Source organism: Sorex fumeus, unplaced genomic scaffold, assembly GCF_029834395.1.
Source record: "Sorex fumeus unplaced genomic scaffold, SorFum_2.1 ptg000063l, whole genome shotgun sequence".
NCBI lineage: Eukaryota > Metazoa > Chordata > Mammalia > Eulipotyphla > Soricidae > Sorex > Sorex fumeus.
The window spans coordinates 37,795,399-37,814,877 of record NW_026606120.1 but is presented as its reverse complement, the minus strand read 5'-3'; the positions used below and the strand labels follow the sequence as shown (position 1 = coordinate 37,814,877).

Genomic DNA, 19,479 nt, shown 5'->3' with positions numbered 1-19,479 from the left:
CAGTGACCACTTTCTTATAACTGTTTTGGCAGAAATATTTATTCCTTGGTCGTAGAGGTGACAAAGAACATAGTCTACTTCTATCAGAATTCTGATAGTTTTTGAAATCATAACTTAGCTAGGAATTAGTGAGTGAACTTCAAGCTGAAAGGTGAAGAATAAATGTTGGCTAAAGTCACAAGTGTCTTGCTTGTCTTATACTCATTACTTTGAGTTTTTTGGGAGGGTGCTGTCTTGATTTGTAAGAAAGACTGGAAAGATGAGGGACATGAAAAGTCTAATGGTTTATTGCATCTTTTATATTTGTTTAAAATTAAGTAGACTAATTTCCACTTACAGCCAGAGGTGGGAATGTTTTTCAGAAATTGTAATATTGGTAGCACCCTTTGGATCTCTGACACTCCTGAGGAGCTGATCAAGCAGAGGAAAGCTGGCTTCACCGCCTTGTGGTTTGCAGTCTTTATAAATAGTAGTGCCTTTCAGAGGGGAAGATAGGGAATAAAGAAGTTCATTGTACTTAGGTTTACTGATATTGCAGCATTTACCCCCTTTATTTTAAAATATCTTTTAAACATCCGAATATAGGGTGAGCCCATGAGGCTGAAATTCTTGTGTTTCAGCCTTGGCTATTCCTGCTTCCTTCTTTCTTACAAAAAAAAATCTGTTTTTTCCTGCTCCAAATGTCTCCATTGGTAAAATGGGAGTTGGGGGAAAGAGAGGACATTAATCTCATAGGAATTTAGTGACAATATCTAGAAAATCTTTGATTTTTTTAAGTGCTACACACTGCCAGTGCTAAAGATTTTATTGATGGTAACTTTGAACATTCCAAGTTTTTCAATACTTGTGACTTTTGATACCATTTGCAAACTCATGAGATTAAAATTCCATAAAAGTATCTAAATTGGGGGTACTCAGAGCTCTATGTCTAAATGTTATTTGGTCTTTGCCTGTAATTTTGATCATTTAAAAACTTGTCTACAGACAACGGTTAGGAGAGCTGATGGAATCTTATGTTAAAAAATCTGTTTTCTCCAGTATTCTTTTTTGGTGGCAGACACAAAAAGTAAAATGCCCCCAAGGGGCTGGAGGGATAGAACAGTAAGTAGGGTGCTTGTCTTGTACGCAGCAGACCTGGGTTCAACCCCTAGCGACTCCATACAGTCCCTGAACCCTCCAGCAGTGACTCCTGAGCACAGAGCCAGGGGTAAGCCCAGAACACGAGCTAGTGTGCGCCCTCCCCCCTTCACCCACCCTCCAAAGTAAAATGACATCTCCCTTCTCAAGCTTCATGCCCAGGCAACATTTACCAAAATGAACCCAAGCAGGCACTTTTCTCACTGGAAGGCAGTAATGGGAAGACAACATCTTCTGATAACACAAATTTTCAGAATCTCACAGGCATTTTTATAAGAGACCAATTGAATGTTTGGGTGGGAGTAGAAAGAATGGAAATGTTAGTTTGGGGAGGGGGCCTTCCCTGCATGATTTGTAGATGATGAGTCGGGAGTAGAGTGTTTGCTGAGTATCCGTTATTTAGTGCCTGTGAGCTCATTTTCATTTTTTGCTTACCTGTGTGGTAAAGTGCAGACATTTAGATTTGTGAGAACATATGGGAGCAACCATGCTGTAAGCTAAATGTGGTCACTAAAACCTCATCCCATGAATTTGATAGAGAAGGGAAGGTCTCCGTAGTTTGGCAAACATGCCAGCTCACCACATCCTGTTCAGCTTGGAGAAATGTGGAGTGTATCAATTCCTTTTTCCCCTGTGTGTCATATCTGTGGAGTCTGGGTTAGACGAACAGAGTAGGGGTGCTTTCAGGAAATTCATTCACAAAAAAACAGGTTTTTTTATTAACCATTTAAAGTCTAGAAATAGTTTTTAATCGAGTAATGAAGCTCACACAGACCCCAGCAAGAAAAGGGAAGCAACCAGGTTATTATTTATTTTATTGAAAGGAAGGCACGGCACTGTTTCATTCATTTTAGAGGGTTAAAAAGGGCTAAAAATATGTCCATAGCACTAGACATTTTTAATATAAAATATTATTCACGTGATAAATTTATACAGAAACAGTTGAATTCAGAAATATCATAGGCCATATTTTCTATGAAAAGCATGTTTCCTCATTTTTGGCATACAGGGAGAAGCAAGAGCAATTTCTCTAAGACAATGTTTCATCCTTAAGAGACATTTACAGGAAGCTGAAATTAATACTTGTAAGCTATTTCCCTCTCAGCTTGTTTGCTAGGAAATTTTAAAATGTAGTCGGATTTAGTTTTTATGCAGATGTTGAAGGCTCACATTGCTTCGTATAAGTTATTTTAGATGATGCAGATAGCTGAGAAAGGGACGGTGGTGTAATGAGTCCAGATACTCCCAGACTCCCGACTTCTGGGACTAAATTTAGGCAAGCTAATCTGTTAGGTCAGGAATAGCTAGTTTAACAGTTCCTCCCATGCCTAATTTCCATCATGAACCCACATCCTCGAATACTGGGGCTGTTGCCTTGATCTCAAAGCCTCTGATTATGAATTTGAAGTTAAACAGAACATACATCTTCTAACTTAAGCCATATCTATCATCTCTGTGTTTGGTTAGACCCTGGTGCTTTTCTGTTTCTGCCAAACTTTAGCCTACTCTATGGGGATGGTGAGTAAACACAGCATTTAGGAGACATGTTAAGACTGTGAAAGGAAAAAAAAAGAAAAGAAATATATTTACTCTTCAGAGTGAGATCCTAGTCAGAAAACATAGTGATCAAAGTGCAAACTGTTGGAAAATATCGATATATGTACATCTGTACATGTATATAGTGTATCATATGTATGTATATGTTCTTGCTCATATGCAGAAATCTATCCATTTGAAGACAGCCCAGGTGGGTCCATTATTTTACTGGATAACCAGTTAGGGCCATTCAAAACCATTAGGACTGACTTGTGGAGAACGAATCTACACATATGGGAACCAATCTGCTCTCTTTTGAAGTTCACAGAGACAAATGAGCAAAGCCTGAAATGGAATGGAACCATCATTCCAGTTATCATCTTTGCCTGGATTCATTAGTATCTCTATATCTGAATTAGTAATTGGTTTACAGACTGCACTAGCACCTGTTGATTTTGACTAACCCATTCTTCCTTCTCCCTAAGTCATTTTGAGAGTTTGGAGTGGGCTTCTCTGGCCATTCAGATCAAGGGCCTTATCCATAAGTGGACAGATTTCCCCATAGGGACCATTATACATATACATATAGTACATACTTCCATCAGGCTTGTAATAATTGATTTAAAATCACTCCACAGTATTGATAAATAGCTCTATATTTTCAAGGTGCAGAAGAATTCCACAGCCTTAATTATTTCAGTGTCTTGCTGGTCTGCCTTAAGTGTATCTTTTCGGGTTTTTTTGTTTTCTTATTTTTTTTAATTTTCTGCAGTTATTCATTTTGTATGCACATGTTGTTTTATAAAGGTAGCTTGTAAATATTTTATTTGTAAGTCAAAACCACTCATGTGTAATGTAAAGTGATGACCTACTGTCTTGTTATTACAGTAAATGTTGTAAGTTATGGATGAAACTTTGAAAATGTACATCTCACAAGTTATGCATTCCTATAAATATACTATATTAAAGATAGTGTTTCTGGTGTCTTTTTTCTAATTAAAACCTTGGTTCATTGAGTAATATTTCCTCTTCCTCCAAACACCTAAAAGTCTTTGATAAGGTTAAACTACCACAAATATTACAACACTTTTTTTTTTTTTGTCCAGAAAAAAAGTACAGATTTGTATGCTGGATCAATTTTAGAAAGAATGCAAATGTATAAAGAATGCGAATTTTACAAAGAATGCAATTTCTCCCCCTGAATCAATTTCTTGATGCCCAAAATGCTAACATTCAATGTTGTCAACTTCGTTCTGGTGTTTCATAAGGCAACTTGGGAGAAAACTAGTCCTTTAGACTGGATCCATAAGTTTATGCATTCTAGTGTGGCCTCTGGAAGTTTGGGTTGGCCTTTGCAGTCAGAATTAAGCTCTGAGAGTCTGTGTGCAGCAGGTGGGCAAAGCATACTGATTCCTAGCACACTGTCAACTATCTAAACTATAAGAGATTTTAGCATTTGGCTTAGCTTATTTTACCATTACTGGCTTCCATTCAAAGTTCAATGTAATGAGATTGTCAAAATTACAGTCTCTTCACACCAAGAGACCAGCATGATCTCTCTGTTCAACAAAAGCCATAAAGAATATAAAAATATTAGGTTGAAGAGATACTACAGTATGAGATGCTATCTCATTGTTGTTTTGATCTGCATCTCCCTGATGATGTGATGAAGAGCATTTTTTCATGTGCCTTTTGGCCATTCGGATTTCTTCTTTGAGAAAGTTTCTGTTCATCTCATCACCCCATTTTCTTATGGGATTGGATGTTTTCTTCCTGCAGAGTTCAACCAGTGCATTGTATATCCTTGATATTATCTCCTTATCAGAAAGGTACTGGGTGAATATCCTTTCCCACATCACAGAGACTGGCACACATCCAAAAGCAACCAGTGGTGGCTGGATGTTGGGAGAAGGGGACTCTCCTTCACTGCTGGTGGGGATGCTGACTGGCTCAGCCTTTTTGGAAACAATATGGACATTTCTCAAAAAACTAGACGTTGAGCCTCATTTGACCCAGCAATACCACTTCTGGAACTATATCCTGAAGATGCAAAAAAATACAGTAGAAATGACATCGGCACTTATATGTTTATTGCAGCACTATTTACAATAGCCAGAATCTGGGGGAAAAAAATAAATCCCGAGTGCCCGAGAACAGATGACAGGTTACGAGAATAGATGACTGGTTAAAGAGACTTTGGTACATCCACACAATGGAATACTACGCAGCTTTTAGAAAAGATGAAATCATGAAATTTGCATATACTTGTATCAGAATGGAGAGTATCATGCTAAGTGAAATGAGAGGGACATAGAATGACTGCACTCATTTGCGGAATATAAAGTAACAGAATGGGAGACTAACAGCCATGGATAATAGAGATAAGGGCCAGAAGCTCCACGGCTTAGAAGCCGGCCTCACGTAGTGGAGGAAAAGGCAGCTCAGATAGATAAGGGACCACCAAGTGACTGATGCTTAAAGGGCCTGCTCGGGATGGGAGATGTGTGCTAGAAGCAGAGGAGAGACCAAACATGATGGCCGCTTACTAGCTATATTGCAAACCATAACACCCAAAAGGAGAGCAACAGTAAAAGGGAACATGCCTACCACAGAGGGGGTGGTGGGAGGGATACTGGGAACACTGGTGGTGGACAATGGGCACGCGACCGTTGTATGACTGAACCGTAATCACTAAAGTTTGTAAGTCTGTAACTGTACCTCACAGTGATTCAGGAGCAAAAGCACAGCGGTAGGGCGGTTGCCTTGCAAGTAGCCAACATGGCCGACCCAAGTTCAATTCCTCCGCCTGGCTCGGAGAGCCTGGCAAGCTACCAAGAGTATCTCGCCTGCACAGCAAAGCTTGGCAAGCTCCCCGAGATGTGTTCGATATGCCAAACACAGTAACAAGTGTCACAATGGAGACGTTAATGGGCCCGCTTGAGCAAATTGATGAACAACGGGAGGACAAGGATATAGATGAGATAGCATAGGGTTTAAGCAGCTTGCCTTGCATGCAGCGGATCCATGCCCGCCCCTGGGCACTGCATCAGCACCCATCAGTCCCAATCTGCAAGTAGCCCCTGGGCACCAAAGAGTAGGCCCCATCAGTTCCAATCTGCAAGTAGCCCCTGGGCACCAAAGGGTAGCCCCCCCGCAACTGCAATAAATGAGAAACTGTGGTGAAGCGCAACCAGGATTTCTCCAGCGTTCAGGTTCCCTTTCCTCGAAAGCGTGTAAATGCCGCCTTTCGCCCCCTCCCCCGCCGCCGGCCGCAGCGCAGTGTCCTCCCCGACCGCGCGCCCGCGCCGCAGGGCTGCCGGGTCAAAGCCCCAGGCGGGGGCCTGCACGTGGGACGCCGAGGGCCGCCGCTAGCCCAGGGGCGGGAGCGGTGTCGGCCGCCGGGACGCCAGGCGCGGCGGCGGGGGCGGGGCCGGGGCGAGCACGCGGGGCCTCGGAGGCCGAACCCGAGCACGGCGGGCGTCGCGGAACAGCCCCGGGCCGCCCCGGCTCCCGGCTCTGGAGCCAGCGCGCGCCGAGCGCCCCGCGCGACGGCGAGGCGGCCGGAAGGGGCGGGGACCAGCGACGTCACGGGGCGCCGAGGGCGGGGTTCCCAGCCGCGTCGGCGGGACCCTGCGGGCGGAAGGGGCGGGGCTCCGTGACGTCACGGGCGCGCCGGGCGCCGAGACCGCGCGAGAGCGACGCGGCCGCCTCGGCGGGACCCGCGACCGGAAGGGGCGGGGCCCGTGACGTCACGGGCGCGCCGGGCGCGGGCGCCACGCGGGGAGGTGAGCGCGCGGGCAGCGCCATGGCGGCCGTGGGCGCGGCGCTCGACGCGCTGGTGACGGACCTGTACGACGTGCAGGCCTTCAAGTTCGGGAGCTTCGTGCTGAAGAGCGGGCTGACGTCTCCGGTCTACATAGACCTGCGCGGAATCGTGTCTCGACCGCGTCTTCTGAGCCAGGTGCCGGCCGGTGGGGGCGGCGGGACGGGCTCGGGGGTGACGGCGGGCGCGGGGACGGGCGCCGGGGAGGGGCGCGCCGGGCGCTAAGTCCAGCCACGTCGTGCCCTCTAGAAGCCGTGGGGCGGATTCAGTCCCGGGACACGCATTGTTAGGGCACGACTGCGGATCTCGACCGCGAGCCAGGACCACGCGGGAATGCAGTTAGCAAGCGGGCAGTTTATTGAGCTGGCCAGCCAGGGCCAAGCCATCAGGCAAGACCCCAACTTCTCAAAGGGGACCGTATGTGGGCCTTCACTGGCCGTCGCAGCAAAGCCCGCACGTTTCATGGCCAATAGATTTGTATCAACATGCACTTTCTTAACCAATCCACCTAAAAGTACCTCCCTCCTTAGCCTGTAGATTCAAAGATCAGCATTTGTGTACATGGGCGCTGTGGCTAGTGGGCATCTGGTAACCCGGACTTCTGGTTATCTTCTTCGCTCCCTTTGAACAAAGCTCGTAGCTCCTGCGTTCCGGTGGAGTCGGATAAGGGAAAAGTTCCTAACGGAGGTAACAGATCAGATGGTTTCCGAATTTACATCCCAGCAAGGAAGAGCTTCACAGCTAAGGCTCTACTAGGGAGGGCCAGGAAAGGGAGAGTTACTAATTAGCAGGGTTTAGCTCTGGAATTTTTCTCAGGGTCCCTAGGGACCTTACAACGTGGGCCTGAAAGGAGAAGGCAGGCGCGGGTGGGATTTTAAGCCGTTGCTGAAATACTGATTGGAGAGAGCTGTTGCTGGCAACGGGGAAGATTTAAATAACCTCATTGGCGGTATTGCATTTTTAAAAATCCGGTTGCTTTCTGTCCAGCAACCGAAAAGTCCCTCCCCCCCCCCCCCCCCATCTACTAAGTGGAAGGTTTCGTAGCCAGAAAGAGGGTTCTCAAGACTGGGGCTTAGCCACACTGCAGACTGTCTCACTGGCGATCAATTATGCGGACAGTGCAGAAGAATTGAAACCGCAGTTAGGCCTGGTAGTAACCTTGGTGATCCTTAGCACAGGTGTCTTCATTTTTGGGCTCTTAGCAAGTTTGTTTGGGGGCCTCCCGAGCAGTGCTCAGTGTGCCATTCCTGAGCTCTCAGCCCTCCAGCCTAGCTCTGCCACCCACTGCTCCTCTGACCTGGCCTGCTGGGGGCCTCCAGAACCACCGCCTTTTCAGGGCTACTTTCAGCAGTTCTAGGGTGGGTGGGGCGTGCAGTGCTGGGTGCGAGCAGGTCCTTGAGCATGTCAGGCATGTGCCCTGGAGCAGCGCTCTCTCCCATCCCAGAGAGATACCATCTTAACGAACGGTTTGAAGTTCTGGTTAATGTGTTTGTTGTCAGTGTGATATTGTGATTTATAAGAATGGCCTTTAGGGGAAGGGTGAGTGGTGATTGATGGCCTCCAGGGAAATCAATTTACATATTATAGGTTGTGACCCTCCCTGGCTTCCTTGGAGGGGAAAGAGAACTTAGAGTGAGTTCACTTGCCAATGACCAGTGAGGTGATTGGTCTTGTTTAGCTGATGAATTCTCGATTATAGCCCTAAAGGAAAGGCTTCAGTGCTTCCAGGTGAGTGGGGAGATTTGGGGGAAATAGCGTTTAATTTATTATAAAGGGTTTATCAGCCTTTTTAATGGATAAGCACCAGCACCGAAGAGTAGTGGTTTCCAGCCCTTTACCCTGCAGGTGCTGGACCACTGATCGAGTTCCAGCAAAGTAATTAAATCTGAAGAGGATATTCTGGAAACCTCTGTTTTCTACTTTTTAGTTTGGGGACCATGCCTGGCCACAGGCATGGTCTGTGTTGAGGATCATACTGGGGGTGCTGGTGATTGAACTAGGACGAGCTGTGTGCAAAGCAAGCACCTGACCCACTGCATTCCATCCGTCTCTAGCACCAAACCTTTGATTTAATCTGGCCTTGTGGGGGTGGGGCGGAGGGGGCTCCAGCCCCTTAATAGTATATGTTGAATTCTCTTGCTGGTGTCAGAATTGCCTGCTGCCGTGGGCAGGCCCCCCTGTTCACTACACTGCAGTTGAAGGGTATACCCATAGAGTCAAATTAGTTTTTCAAGCATTGGTATGTTGCCTTAAAATTCTGTGGAGACAGTGGGGGAAAGGCAAGTTCAAAGTTATTTTTTCCGATTTTCGTAGTCTGCACGGAGGGATCACTCTGGTGGGGCCATCCAGTGTGAGACAAATGCTTTGCTTGCTGTACTATTTGTCTGACTCCCGTTCTTGTGTTTTTATATTGATTGTGAGATTTATAATTGATCCTATAAATCAACTATAGGATTTGTAATTGGAAAAAATGTATTTATACAGGGTTACTGCGGTTTAATGTTATATTACATGATTTTACGCCCATTTAAAAATGTTCATTTCTTGCAGGTGGCACAGATTTTATTCCAAACTGCCCAGAATGCAGGGATCAATTTTGACACTGTGTGCGGAGTACCTTATACAGCTTTACCTCTGGCTACAGTCATTTGTTCAACCAACCAAATTCCAATGCTTATTAGAAGAAAAGAAACAAAGGATTATGGTAAAGTTGAAGTAATAAAAGAATTAGTTGGTCTATAGATTTTGATATAGATTAGTTGGTCTATAGAAAAATTCTAATTTTTCCTTGTTGGCACTAATATTTTACCTTGAGTATTCTTCAAACATCCTTTAAATTATGCCCTGTAGAACTTGCTAAATCACTTTAAATCCTCACTTCTTAAGCTGTGGGCCTCACATGAGGTTGCATCACTTAATGTGGGGGTTCTGAAAGATTTAGTTGATGGGTATTGTATGAGTTCACTGATTATACTGGGTTATTCTTTGTTTCATAAGTTTCCTTGACTTCAGTGATCTTGATAAATAATCACTAGGTTTGACATTTTGATTATAAACACATTAATACAATTTACACTGCAAAATAATTTTCCAGTGTTACTATAAATACTGGTGCCTGTTCGAGGCAATTGACAAACAACAGGACGATTGTGATTGTGACTAAATACTGTGTGTGTCATATGGAACATAGATATACTATACAATATGGTCATCAGGGCACATTGATGAGTCATTCAAAACAAAGTAGCTCCAAATTAGGTAATCAGAACTTAAAATTTAGGATAGCTACCTCTATCAGTACAAAACAGCTTTACACTACAGGATGTATCTTGAATAGACGGAAATAAATACCTGATTTTGAATAAAATCCAATACAATATATTCTTTTGCAGGTACTAAGCGTCTTGTAGAAGGGGCTATAAATCCAGGAGAAACCTGCTTGGTCATTGAAGATGTTGTTACCAGTGGATCTAGTGTTTTGGAAACTGTTGAGGTGCTTCAGAAGGAAGGCTTAAAGGTGACTGATGCTATCGTGCTCCTGGACAGGGAGCAAGGAGGCAAGGACAAGTTGGAGGCGCAGGGTATCCATCTCCACTCAGTGTGTACATTGTCCAAAATGCTGGAGATTCTTGAGCAACAGAAAAAAATTGATACTGACATGGTTGAGAGAGTGAAGAGATTTATTCAGGAGAATGTTTTTGTGGCAGCTGATCGTAATGGTTTGCTCCCTTCGATAAAGAAAGCCCCCAAAGAACTCAGCTTTGGAGCACGTGCAGAGCTGCCCAGCATCCATCCAATGGCGTCCAAGCTGCTCAGAATTATGCAGAAGAAGGAGACCAATCTGTGCCTGTCTGCTGATATCTCAGAGTCCAGGGAGCTGTTGCATCTAGCACATGCTCTGGGGCCCAGCATCTGCATGCTCAAGACTCACGCCGATATTTTGAATGATTTCACTCTAGATACGATGAAGGAGTTAACAACTCTGGCACAGCGCCATGAATTTTTAATATTTGAAGACCGAAAATTTGCAGATATAGGAAACACAGTAAAAAAGCAGTATGAAGGTAAGTATTTAGGAATCTGCGTGAAGTGGAAATCCAGCTGAAGGGAAAACAAGAAATCTGTTGCCTCACATCAGCTGAACATGAGTGTGCTGTAGATACAGTTGGATCCTGAGCTGAAGTGATGTCTTTGGACTTGGCTTTCTCTTCATATCAACTCTGCTTTTCCTTCTCTTGATTTCTTAGGTATGCACCCTTCATGGTATCCAAACCAATTGCTCATGCCTGGGTACCAATCCCCGGCTACCTTTATTAGTTAACCATCCTTAGTGGGATAAAGTTATTAACTTGACCTTCTTGAAAAAAATTGGGAGTAGAAGGAGTGTGTTACCAAAAGACAAATGTTTCTAGGGCCAGAATAAAAGTAGAATTGGTAGGGCACTTGCCTTGCACACAGCTGATGGGGTTTGATCCCTGACATTTCATATGGTCCCCTGAGCCTGCCAGTACTGATTCCTGAATACGCATGGGGCTGGGAGTAACCCTGAGCACTGCCCCTGTGTCCCAAATGCCCTTTCCACCACGCCCCCTCAAAAAAAGAAAACACATGTCTCTGGGCAGACACAATGGCAGTTGTTGGCCCTAGCAAATTCAGCAGATTCTAGTTTCTTTGACGAACGAAAAATACAGGTGAAGGAAGCAATAAAAAGCATACGGAAAAAGAATGTATTATCTTTTGATGAGTGAGGACTCAGGATGTAAGTCTACCCTTTGGTTTTTTGTTTTTGGTCCACACCTGTTAGTGCCCAGGGCTTACTCCTGGTGGGTGCAGGGGATGCAGGGGACCATATGGGGTGCTGGGGATTGAACCTGGGTTGATTGCGGTCACGGAAAGCACCCTACCTGCTGTACTATCGTTCAGGCGCAGTCTTCTCTGTCCTATCCATATTTCTCATAAACCTAAAGATTTATTCACTTAGTCTTCTGGGCCTTTTATTGTGTTTTTAAGCTTATCCTGGATCTCTTGAACTAACTTAATTTTCCCTTAATATAATGCATTAAGGTATTTCTTCAGGTTGTTGCTGTTAGTATTGCAGGGTGAGAGAATACCCAAGAAGCCTTGGCTTGTTAGCCAAACGGAAGAGGCTTTATAAGAGAGCAAGGATCTCAATTCAGCTAACAATCCTAAGCCTACTTTTTGTGTATATGGGCAAAATTTTTATACTTAAAATTTTATGCATAAAATCCTGCTTGGTAGCATTAATCAGCTTTCTTCTAGCTAAACAAGCAAGCATAATTTTAGTAGATAAGCCAGATGGTTGCTGTTAGCCTTGAATGGTTAAAACATTTCTACTTGGCAGCCCAAAAGAGCAATGTGCGGTAGCTACTTTGTCTAAAAGTTTATTCCCCAGGCATCCTCCCCCCCGAGTTCTTTGAGTGTCTCATTCTGCTTCTCAGTTATCAGCAACCTCTTGGCTTTTCTGCTAATTTTGGGCCATATAATCACATTAGCTTTTAAAATGACATTTGCTCTTGAAGCTCATGTTCTGCCTTGAACATGTACTTCGTCTTTTTCTCCCCTCAGGAAAATAAGTTTCAATAAGAACTATCTTGCTTCACCAGTAAAATAAAATGAATACAGTTGTAGGTTAGAAATGGAATAGCTAGAGAAAACTAGGGAATGAGTAGATCTGATAGTAAAGTACTGAGATCCTTAGAGAGTGAAAATTTGTCATCTCAAGAATTTATGAAATTAAGATCACACATTGCTTCTGGGAAAGTGGGCATCAATTATATCTTTGTGTTCTGCTTTTTACAATTTTATTTGGTTTTAAGGAAAAAAAGTCAAAGTTTATTAATAGTGTGGGTTCCTTCTGTATATATGGAAGAGGCCCAGCTAAGCTGAGTAACTCTCCAGTATGGCTCCAGGAACCTTAAGTAATTTTTGCTAAATCAGAGAGGATTTGGAGAGAAGAAAGGAATCAAGGAAAAGTAAATAAACAAAGTTCAGATTTAAGTTCAGATTAAGTTCTGCTTTTGGCATTAAAAGGTAAGGTTAGGTTTTATAGGGAGAAATTTATTTATTTATATATATATATTTTGCAAAGGCCTTTTCACCTAGTCGTAATAGCTTTTTCTATATTGCCAAGTACTTGTTTTGGGGTGAATGATAGTTACTCCGTTAAACTTAGGTACATTATTTCTTTGATGTATTTGTGTTATTTCTCTGTTGGCCAGTTAGGTTTTTTTGTGTTATTTCTCTGTTGGCCAGTTAGGTTTTTTTTTTTTACTGAATCACCATGAGATACAGGTACAAAGCTTTCATGTATCAGTTTTAGTCATATAATGATTGAACACCTATTCCTCCACCAGTGCACAATTTCTACCACCAATGTCCCCGGTCCCCCACCCCCTTACTCAAGCCCACCCCTCTCCTTGCCTCTGTGGCAGTTCTGTTCCCTTTTGACTGACATTTAGACCTCAAGTCCATCTCTGATTGCATGAATTTTATTGCTTTGACCTGCAAAACCAGCCATGATGGTGTGGTCTGAGTGATAGAGAACTTGTAAGAATATTTTTATATTTTGAATGTTCAACTACTAGGTGAACAAATTTTTCAGGTGGGACCAAATAGGCCAGCTAACAATATTTTTCAGATGGAGCCAAGCAAGTCAATTGATAACTGGAAATTTGGAAAGTATTTTACTAGTGCATGAATATGTTAGAGTAGCACTGTAGCACTGTCCTCCCATTGTTCATCGATTTGCTCTAGTGGCACCAGTAATGTCTCAGTGTGAGACTTGTTACTGTTTCTGGCATATCGAATTTGCCACTTTGGAGCTTGCCAAGCTCTGAAGTGCAGGCAGGTTACTCGGTAGCCCCGGCAAGCTACAGAGAGTGATGGAGGAATTAAACCCGGGATGGCTGAGTGCAAGCCCTACCAGCTGTGCTATTGCTCCAGCCCATGTTAGAGTATTTGTATGAAATACTTGGTTGACTAGCCAGAAATGTCAACGGGATTTGTTTGGAAATCAATAGATATCTTCCTTCCCCCCCCCCCCCCCCCCCTTTCTTAGGTGGTGTCTTTAAAATAGCTTCCTGGGCAGATCTCGTAAATGCTCATGTGGTCCCAGGCTCAGGAGTTGTGAAAGGTCTGGAAGAAGTAGGCCTGCCCTTGCACCGGGGGTGTCTGCTCATCGCAGAAATGAGCTCCAAAGGCTCCTTGGCCACAGGGGACTACACAAAAGCGGCGGTAAGTGACAGAAACCCACATGCTACACGTTACAGGGAAAGGGACATCTTAAATTCAGGAATCTGGAACTGCTGCTCCTCTCCCAACCGCTATTGTTAGTGTGACTCTAAGGTAATACTAGTTGACTAGTGTTCCTTGATCATAGTATTTTGTATAGCTGTTGGTGGGCATGTAAGGGTTTGATGTATACCCTAGAGAGGACATCATCGTTGTCTGCAGTCAGTCATTTCCTGTGGTTCTCTTCTTGTTCACTGTCACTGTCCTCCCGTTGTTCATCGATGTGCTCGAGTGGGCCCAGTAACGTCTCCATTTTGAGACTTGTTACTGTGTTTGGCATATCAGATACGTCACGGGTAGCTTGCCAAGCTTTGCTGTGCAGGCGAGATACTCTAGGTAGCTTGCCGGCTCTCCGAGAGGGGCAGAGGAATCAAACTCGGGTCGGCCATGTTGGCCGCTTATAAGGCAAATGCCCAACCCGCTGTGCTATCGCTCCAGCCCATGCTTGTTCACGTGGTTGTCTTTTTCAGCACATCTGAGTTGAAGTGCTCTCGCCCTTTCTTGTGCCCTTTTAAGGCTGATGCAGTGCTTTAAGAGGCTAACACAGAAGGGTAAAGTGAATCTCCATTAAACCCAGGGAGGAGATTATAAAACTCTTCTCTGGATCCTGTCTGGAGCCACATCTACTTCCCAAAAGGGAAAAAGCATTAAAGAGTTCCTTGCTGTATTGAAGATAGTTTCTCCTAGTCCCACCAAAATATGCTCTCAAAGCAGTCACTCGCATGAAGCAGCTTTATCTTCGTCTTAGGACTGTTGCTTGGTACTGCATATGGAAGTAGTAACTGGAGTTCAGATACTTGGTTTCTCCTGTATGTCTCGCGTTACTTAAAAGTGTTTGTAATATCATACTTGTTAATACTCACTCTACCCTTAAGTTCCAGAATAAAAGGATCCAGTTTTTAACAAATAATAAAACCCTCTTTCCATGGGTCAGAGATAGTACAAAGGTTAAGGCACTTTCCTTATCCTTGGCATTGACAGTGGTTCGAATCCAGGCACAGTATAAATGTCTACCAGCCAGCTGTGGCTCCTGAGCACTACCAAGTGTGCCCCTTCCCCCCAAAAGAAGGTCTCTTGCCTCTGAGTTTTCTAATTGTAGTCTTAAAGATCTTTTGTTTGTTTTAATATGAAACTAATGTTTGCATATTGTGAAGGCCCCATGGAATTTGAAGTGCACATAGTTCCAACACCAGCTTTTTTTTTTTTTGGTTTTTGGGTCACACCTGGCGATGCACAGGGGTTACTCCTGGCTCTGCATTCAGGAGTTACTTCTGACGGTGCTCAGGGGACCATATGGGATGCTGGGAATCGAACCCGGGTCGGCTTCGTGCAAGGCAAACTCCCTACCTGCTGTGCTATCTCTCCAGCCCCCCAACACCAGCTTTTAACCCATCCTGACAATAGATACTTGTGATTTTCTACTCTCAGAAGCAGCAAGTCCATGAGTCAGTGTTAGTATTTGACATTTTAGGAATCTAGGTCTAGCTGGACAGAGACCACTTGTTTATAGGTGCTCATGTTTTATATGGCACAAATAGAGTATGCCAACCCTTGGGGAATACCAAATTCTAAAATCATAAAGCTTCTCAGGGAGAAGCTTGTATGAATGTGAGGTGATATGTCACAGTTGTGGGGGTCAGTTAATGCCAGATGTAAAGAAGGAAGAGTAGTGGAGTTGAGATTTGATTGGCCCTGCCAGCATGACTATTTTTGATGATGCCTCTCCTGTCATTTAATACCCTGTGTGGAGAGGCAGAAAGTCTTGAATGTGGTTTCATATTCAATTAAATTTCAATTAAAATAAAGGATTTGAGGAGAGTAATATACTGAAATTGGAGTACTCTCCTCAAATCTTCTTTTATTTTAATTTTTTTTTCTGGGATACAATATTCCAATAACCAACCCCACCTGCAGTGTCAACTTCCACCTTCAGATCCTTTTTATAAGTAGGTAGATATTACAGTTCATTGCCTGCATGGAAAATGCCTTACCCACTGGATTATCTCTGGCTCCTATGTTCAGCATTTTGATTTTAGATGCACAAAGTATAGAATTTATTGTTTCTTGGGATGTGGATAATAAAGGCATTATCTTCGGTCTTAATGGAACAAGTCGAGATTCTTAAGAGTTCTTGTTTTAGATGAATACACAGTACTTATATGAAGAAAAAGCGGGGGGCATTTGTAGAATAGCAATTTTCGAAATTAATAGTTGACTTTTCCATTTTTGAAGAACTACCATTCTGTGTGATTCTTATAATCTAGGTCAGTATGGCTGAGGATCACCCTGAATTTGTGATTGGTTTCATTTCTGGCTCCCGAGTAAGCATGAAACCCGAATTTCTTCACTTGACTCCAGGAGTTCAGCTAGATGCAGGAGGTAAGTCGCTACAATTACTGTAGTCTTGCCAAAATGTATCTGTATATCTGGGTCAGGAGAGAAAATAAAATGTTGTGTATTTGAGTTTAGGATAATTCCTAGATAAGTGCTTACCCTCTATAGAGGTTCTGAATGGATCCTGCTTTTCCTCAGCTACCATGGATGTGGGGACTTGTATTCCTACCCTTCCTCATAAATAAGATATATTTCTGCCTAAAGAGTCTTAACAAAAAGTTATGTGAATGGGTAGGGCCTTGCAGTGGTGGTCAGCTTGGTTTCCATTCCCAGCATCCTTTATGGTCCCCTAAGCACCACCAAGTGTGACCCAAAAACCAGAGGGGGAAAATTTTTTTGAGAGTGTAAGCTGTTCAGGGGCCAAGGATTGGAGCATGTGTAGGGCCCCTGAGTTCATTCCCAGCACCACATCTTCCCTGCATACACACACCCCCTGCCTCCAGCACCTCAGCACCACCCAGAGAGTGTGACTCTGGGCACTGGGGGGAACACCCTCCATAAATACATTCTGTATTTACTGTTGCTTAAGACAATGGTGGTTGGAGGGATCGCTCTGGATGGGAGATGTGTGCTGACAGTGGGTAAAGGACCAGATGTGATGGGCTGTCAGTATCTGTATTGCAAATCATAATGCTAAGAAGCAGAAAGAAAATAAGAAGAAAGGTGCCTGCCATAGAGACAGACAGGGATGTGGGGGTAGCAGGAGGGATACTGGGGACATTAGCAGTGGGAAATGCACACTGGTGGCAGGATGGGTGATGTAATGTATGACTGAAACCTGATCATGAAAGCTTTGTAACTGTAATGGTGATTGAATTAAATATTTTTAAAAAAACACTGAAACAACAAAAATAGTTCTACAGTAAGGCATGAGCCCTTTGACCTGGTGATACTGACTAAACATGCAAACTAACTTGCAATCTATTTTAGGATATTAATTGAGAAAGTGGGCTATAAAGATGGTACCAATACCCGAGGTAAGGCGTTTGCCTTGCATGACCCCATTTCGGATCCCACAGTATGGCATATAATCCCTGGTATACCACCAGGCGTGATCTCTGAGTATGGACAAGTATAGCTCATAGTACCCCCAAAATTAAAAATCTTATCACTTGGTCTCCATCCATTATGCCAAACCCCAAACCACCCATCTGTTCTGTTTCAGATTTAATTTAGTAACACAAATGCCTAATTAGCTTTCCACTGATGAAGCGTAGACTTTAAAGTAGGATGGGTGTCCATTGCCTGTCGGACTTGGTCATCCAACTACAGCCAACTTCTCTTGATGTCTTTCCCCAGCAAACTGAAAGCTTCCTTCAGGAATGAGACTGAAGTATTTGTGTTTGTATGTGGTACCAGATTTACTTTGTCTTTCTATACTGTTTATAGGTAGTGTTCTCACATTAGACTCTGACAAGAGGGGGTTAGCATATACTTCTTCCTGGTAGCAGTCTCTGATGTCTTTCTCCCGCTTCTTCTCAACTTGCTATGTAAAAGCAAGGATATGTACTTCTTCAGAAAAATCATGAGACAGAGTTTGATGTTTGCATTCTAACTTCTTTTCTCTTTACTTTTTCTTTTCTTCTCATTTTGTTTTTGGACCACACCCGGCAGTGCTCAGGGCTTATTCCCAGCTCTGCACGCACTCAGGAATCACTCCGGATGGTGCTCAGGGGACCATATGGGATGCCAGGGATCACACCCAGATCCACTGTGTGCAGGGTGAGTGCCTTAGCCCTGCACTATCCCTCCAACTACTGTGCAGTTAAGTTCTTTTTTCTTTTTTTGCAGGAGATAATCTTGGCCAACAGTACAATAGCCCACAAGAAGTTATTGGCAAACGGGGTTCTGATATCATCATTGTTGGCCGAGGCATAACAACAGCTGCTAACCGTCTGGAAGCAGCAGAGATGTACAGGAAAGCTGGTTGGAATGCGTATCTCAGCAGACTTGGTGAATGAGTGTCTCAGATATTTTCCTGAAGGCTTGAAGATACTTGTGCTCATGCAATGCACTGGTTTGAAATAACGCAGACTTCACAATGCTTGGATTCTTCCTCTGGTCTTGTCTTAGAAGATATCTGAAGTTACTGTTATCTTTAGGAAATGATGGACAAACGTATAAATCGCTGCCTTGTTACTTATTCCAAGCATTTATTTCATTCAGGCTGGTGTTGGTTATCCAGTCAAGGCCTGTCTGCATTAGGGCCTTCCACAGAGAGGCTCTCTCAGCTCCGGCTTCTAATTACCCTGAGCCAGATCTTAAAGCATCAGGAGAGTAAAAACATTTGTGTGTCCTTTACTCTGTATTTGATAAGCCCAAATGACATTTTATAGCTGTCCCTCTCTCTTTTGAGACTTAAATGTGAAAAGCGAATGGTATGACTCAACTTCCTACAGAAGAATTTCCAGTAACATGATTCTCCTTAATAACTGCCAGGAAAGGCCCCTCAGCTGATTATTACAAGAAGATCCAACACTTCGGTGTTTCATTTGAAGATTGTCGGCCAATCCAGAATTTTAAGCACATTAAACACATACCCTAAACTTGATTAGATCCACCCCTGCATAATCCCAAATCTCACGTGTGCTCTGACCCTGATAGTACACATCTTGGGACCACCTTAGTTGAAAGCTCACTCGTGATTCCTACTTGCAAATAAAAGCTGAATTACACCTGGAACTTGAGCTTGTGTTGATGACTTCTCAGCAGCTGCGCAGAAGAGCAGCCTATGAAGTTGAATTTTAATGTGAACTCAGTCCCCAATGCTGCATTGTCAGCAGTGTTTCTTTTGAGCCCCTTAAGAGGGATGCAAGGCAGGAATCTTGATAGGACATGTAGGAATGTCTGGTGGCCTTAGTTTCGTCTTGGGTGTTGCAAAATCTTAGAGTGGTTGCTGGGTCACAGTTGCCCATGCTGGGTGTCTGTACATCCTGTACATCTCTGCTGCTTCCAGACGGTTAGACGGTTAGATTAGCTCACACACTACCCAGGAGTGTTAGTTGCATATGCCATCTGCCTGGACATCCTACACCCCAGCATTTCTCACTGGACAGGCTAGGATTGGCTTGGGACTTGGATTTCCAATATCCCGGTCAGTGCTGGTGAAGGCCCACGCAGCCTCTGCCCTGGTTTTTTTCTTATGGAATGAGGTAGTCTTGGAGTCTTTCTGAATCAGCTGCTGCTGCCCATCAGATGTGTGAACTGCTGCGCTCAACTTGAGACCGCGTGTAGTTTTGCTGTTTCTGGCGAATGTGGTGGTGGTTTTGCCTCTCATG

General features: G+C 43.9%; 1 protein-coding gene and 1 non-coding gene across 2 annotated transcripts; both read left to right on the top strand.

Annotated features, from left to right (window-relative positions):
• Positions 1-6,457: 6,457 nt before the first annotated feature.
• Positions 6,458-18,875, top strand: UMPS (uridine monophosphate synthetase). The gene is made up of 6 exons (XM_056127149.1): positions 6,458-6,634; positions 9,047-9,200; positions 9,889-10,560; positions 13,575-13,750; positions 16,072-16,186; positions 17,993-18,875. The coding sequence occupies exons 1-6, from the start codon at positions 6,479-6,481 to the stop codon at positions 18,160-18,162; spliced, it is 1,443 nt and encodes a 480-aa protein (XP_055983124.1). The 5' UTR covers positions 6,458-6,478; the 3' UTR covers positions 18,163-18,875.
• Positions 14,311-14,432, top strand: LOC130036363 (small nucleolar RNA SNORA26). The gene has a single exon (XR_008794395.1). It is a non-coding gene; the product is annotated as a small nucleolar RNA SNORA26 (small nucleolar RNA).
• Positions 18,876-19,479: the final 604 nt, after the last annotated feature.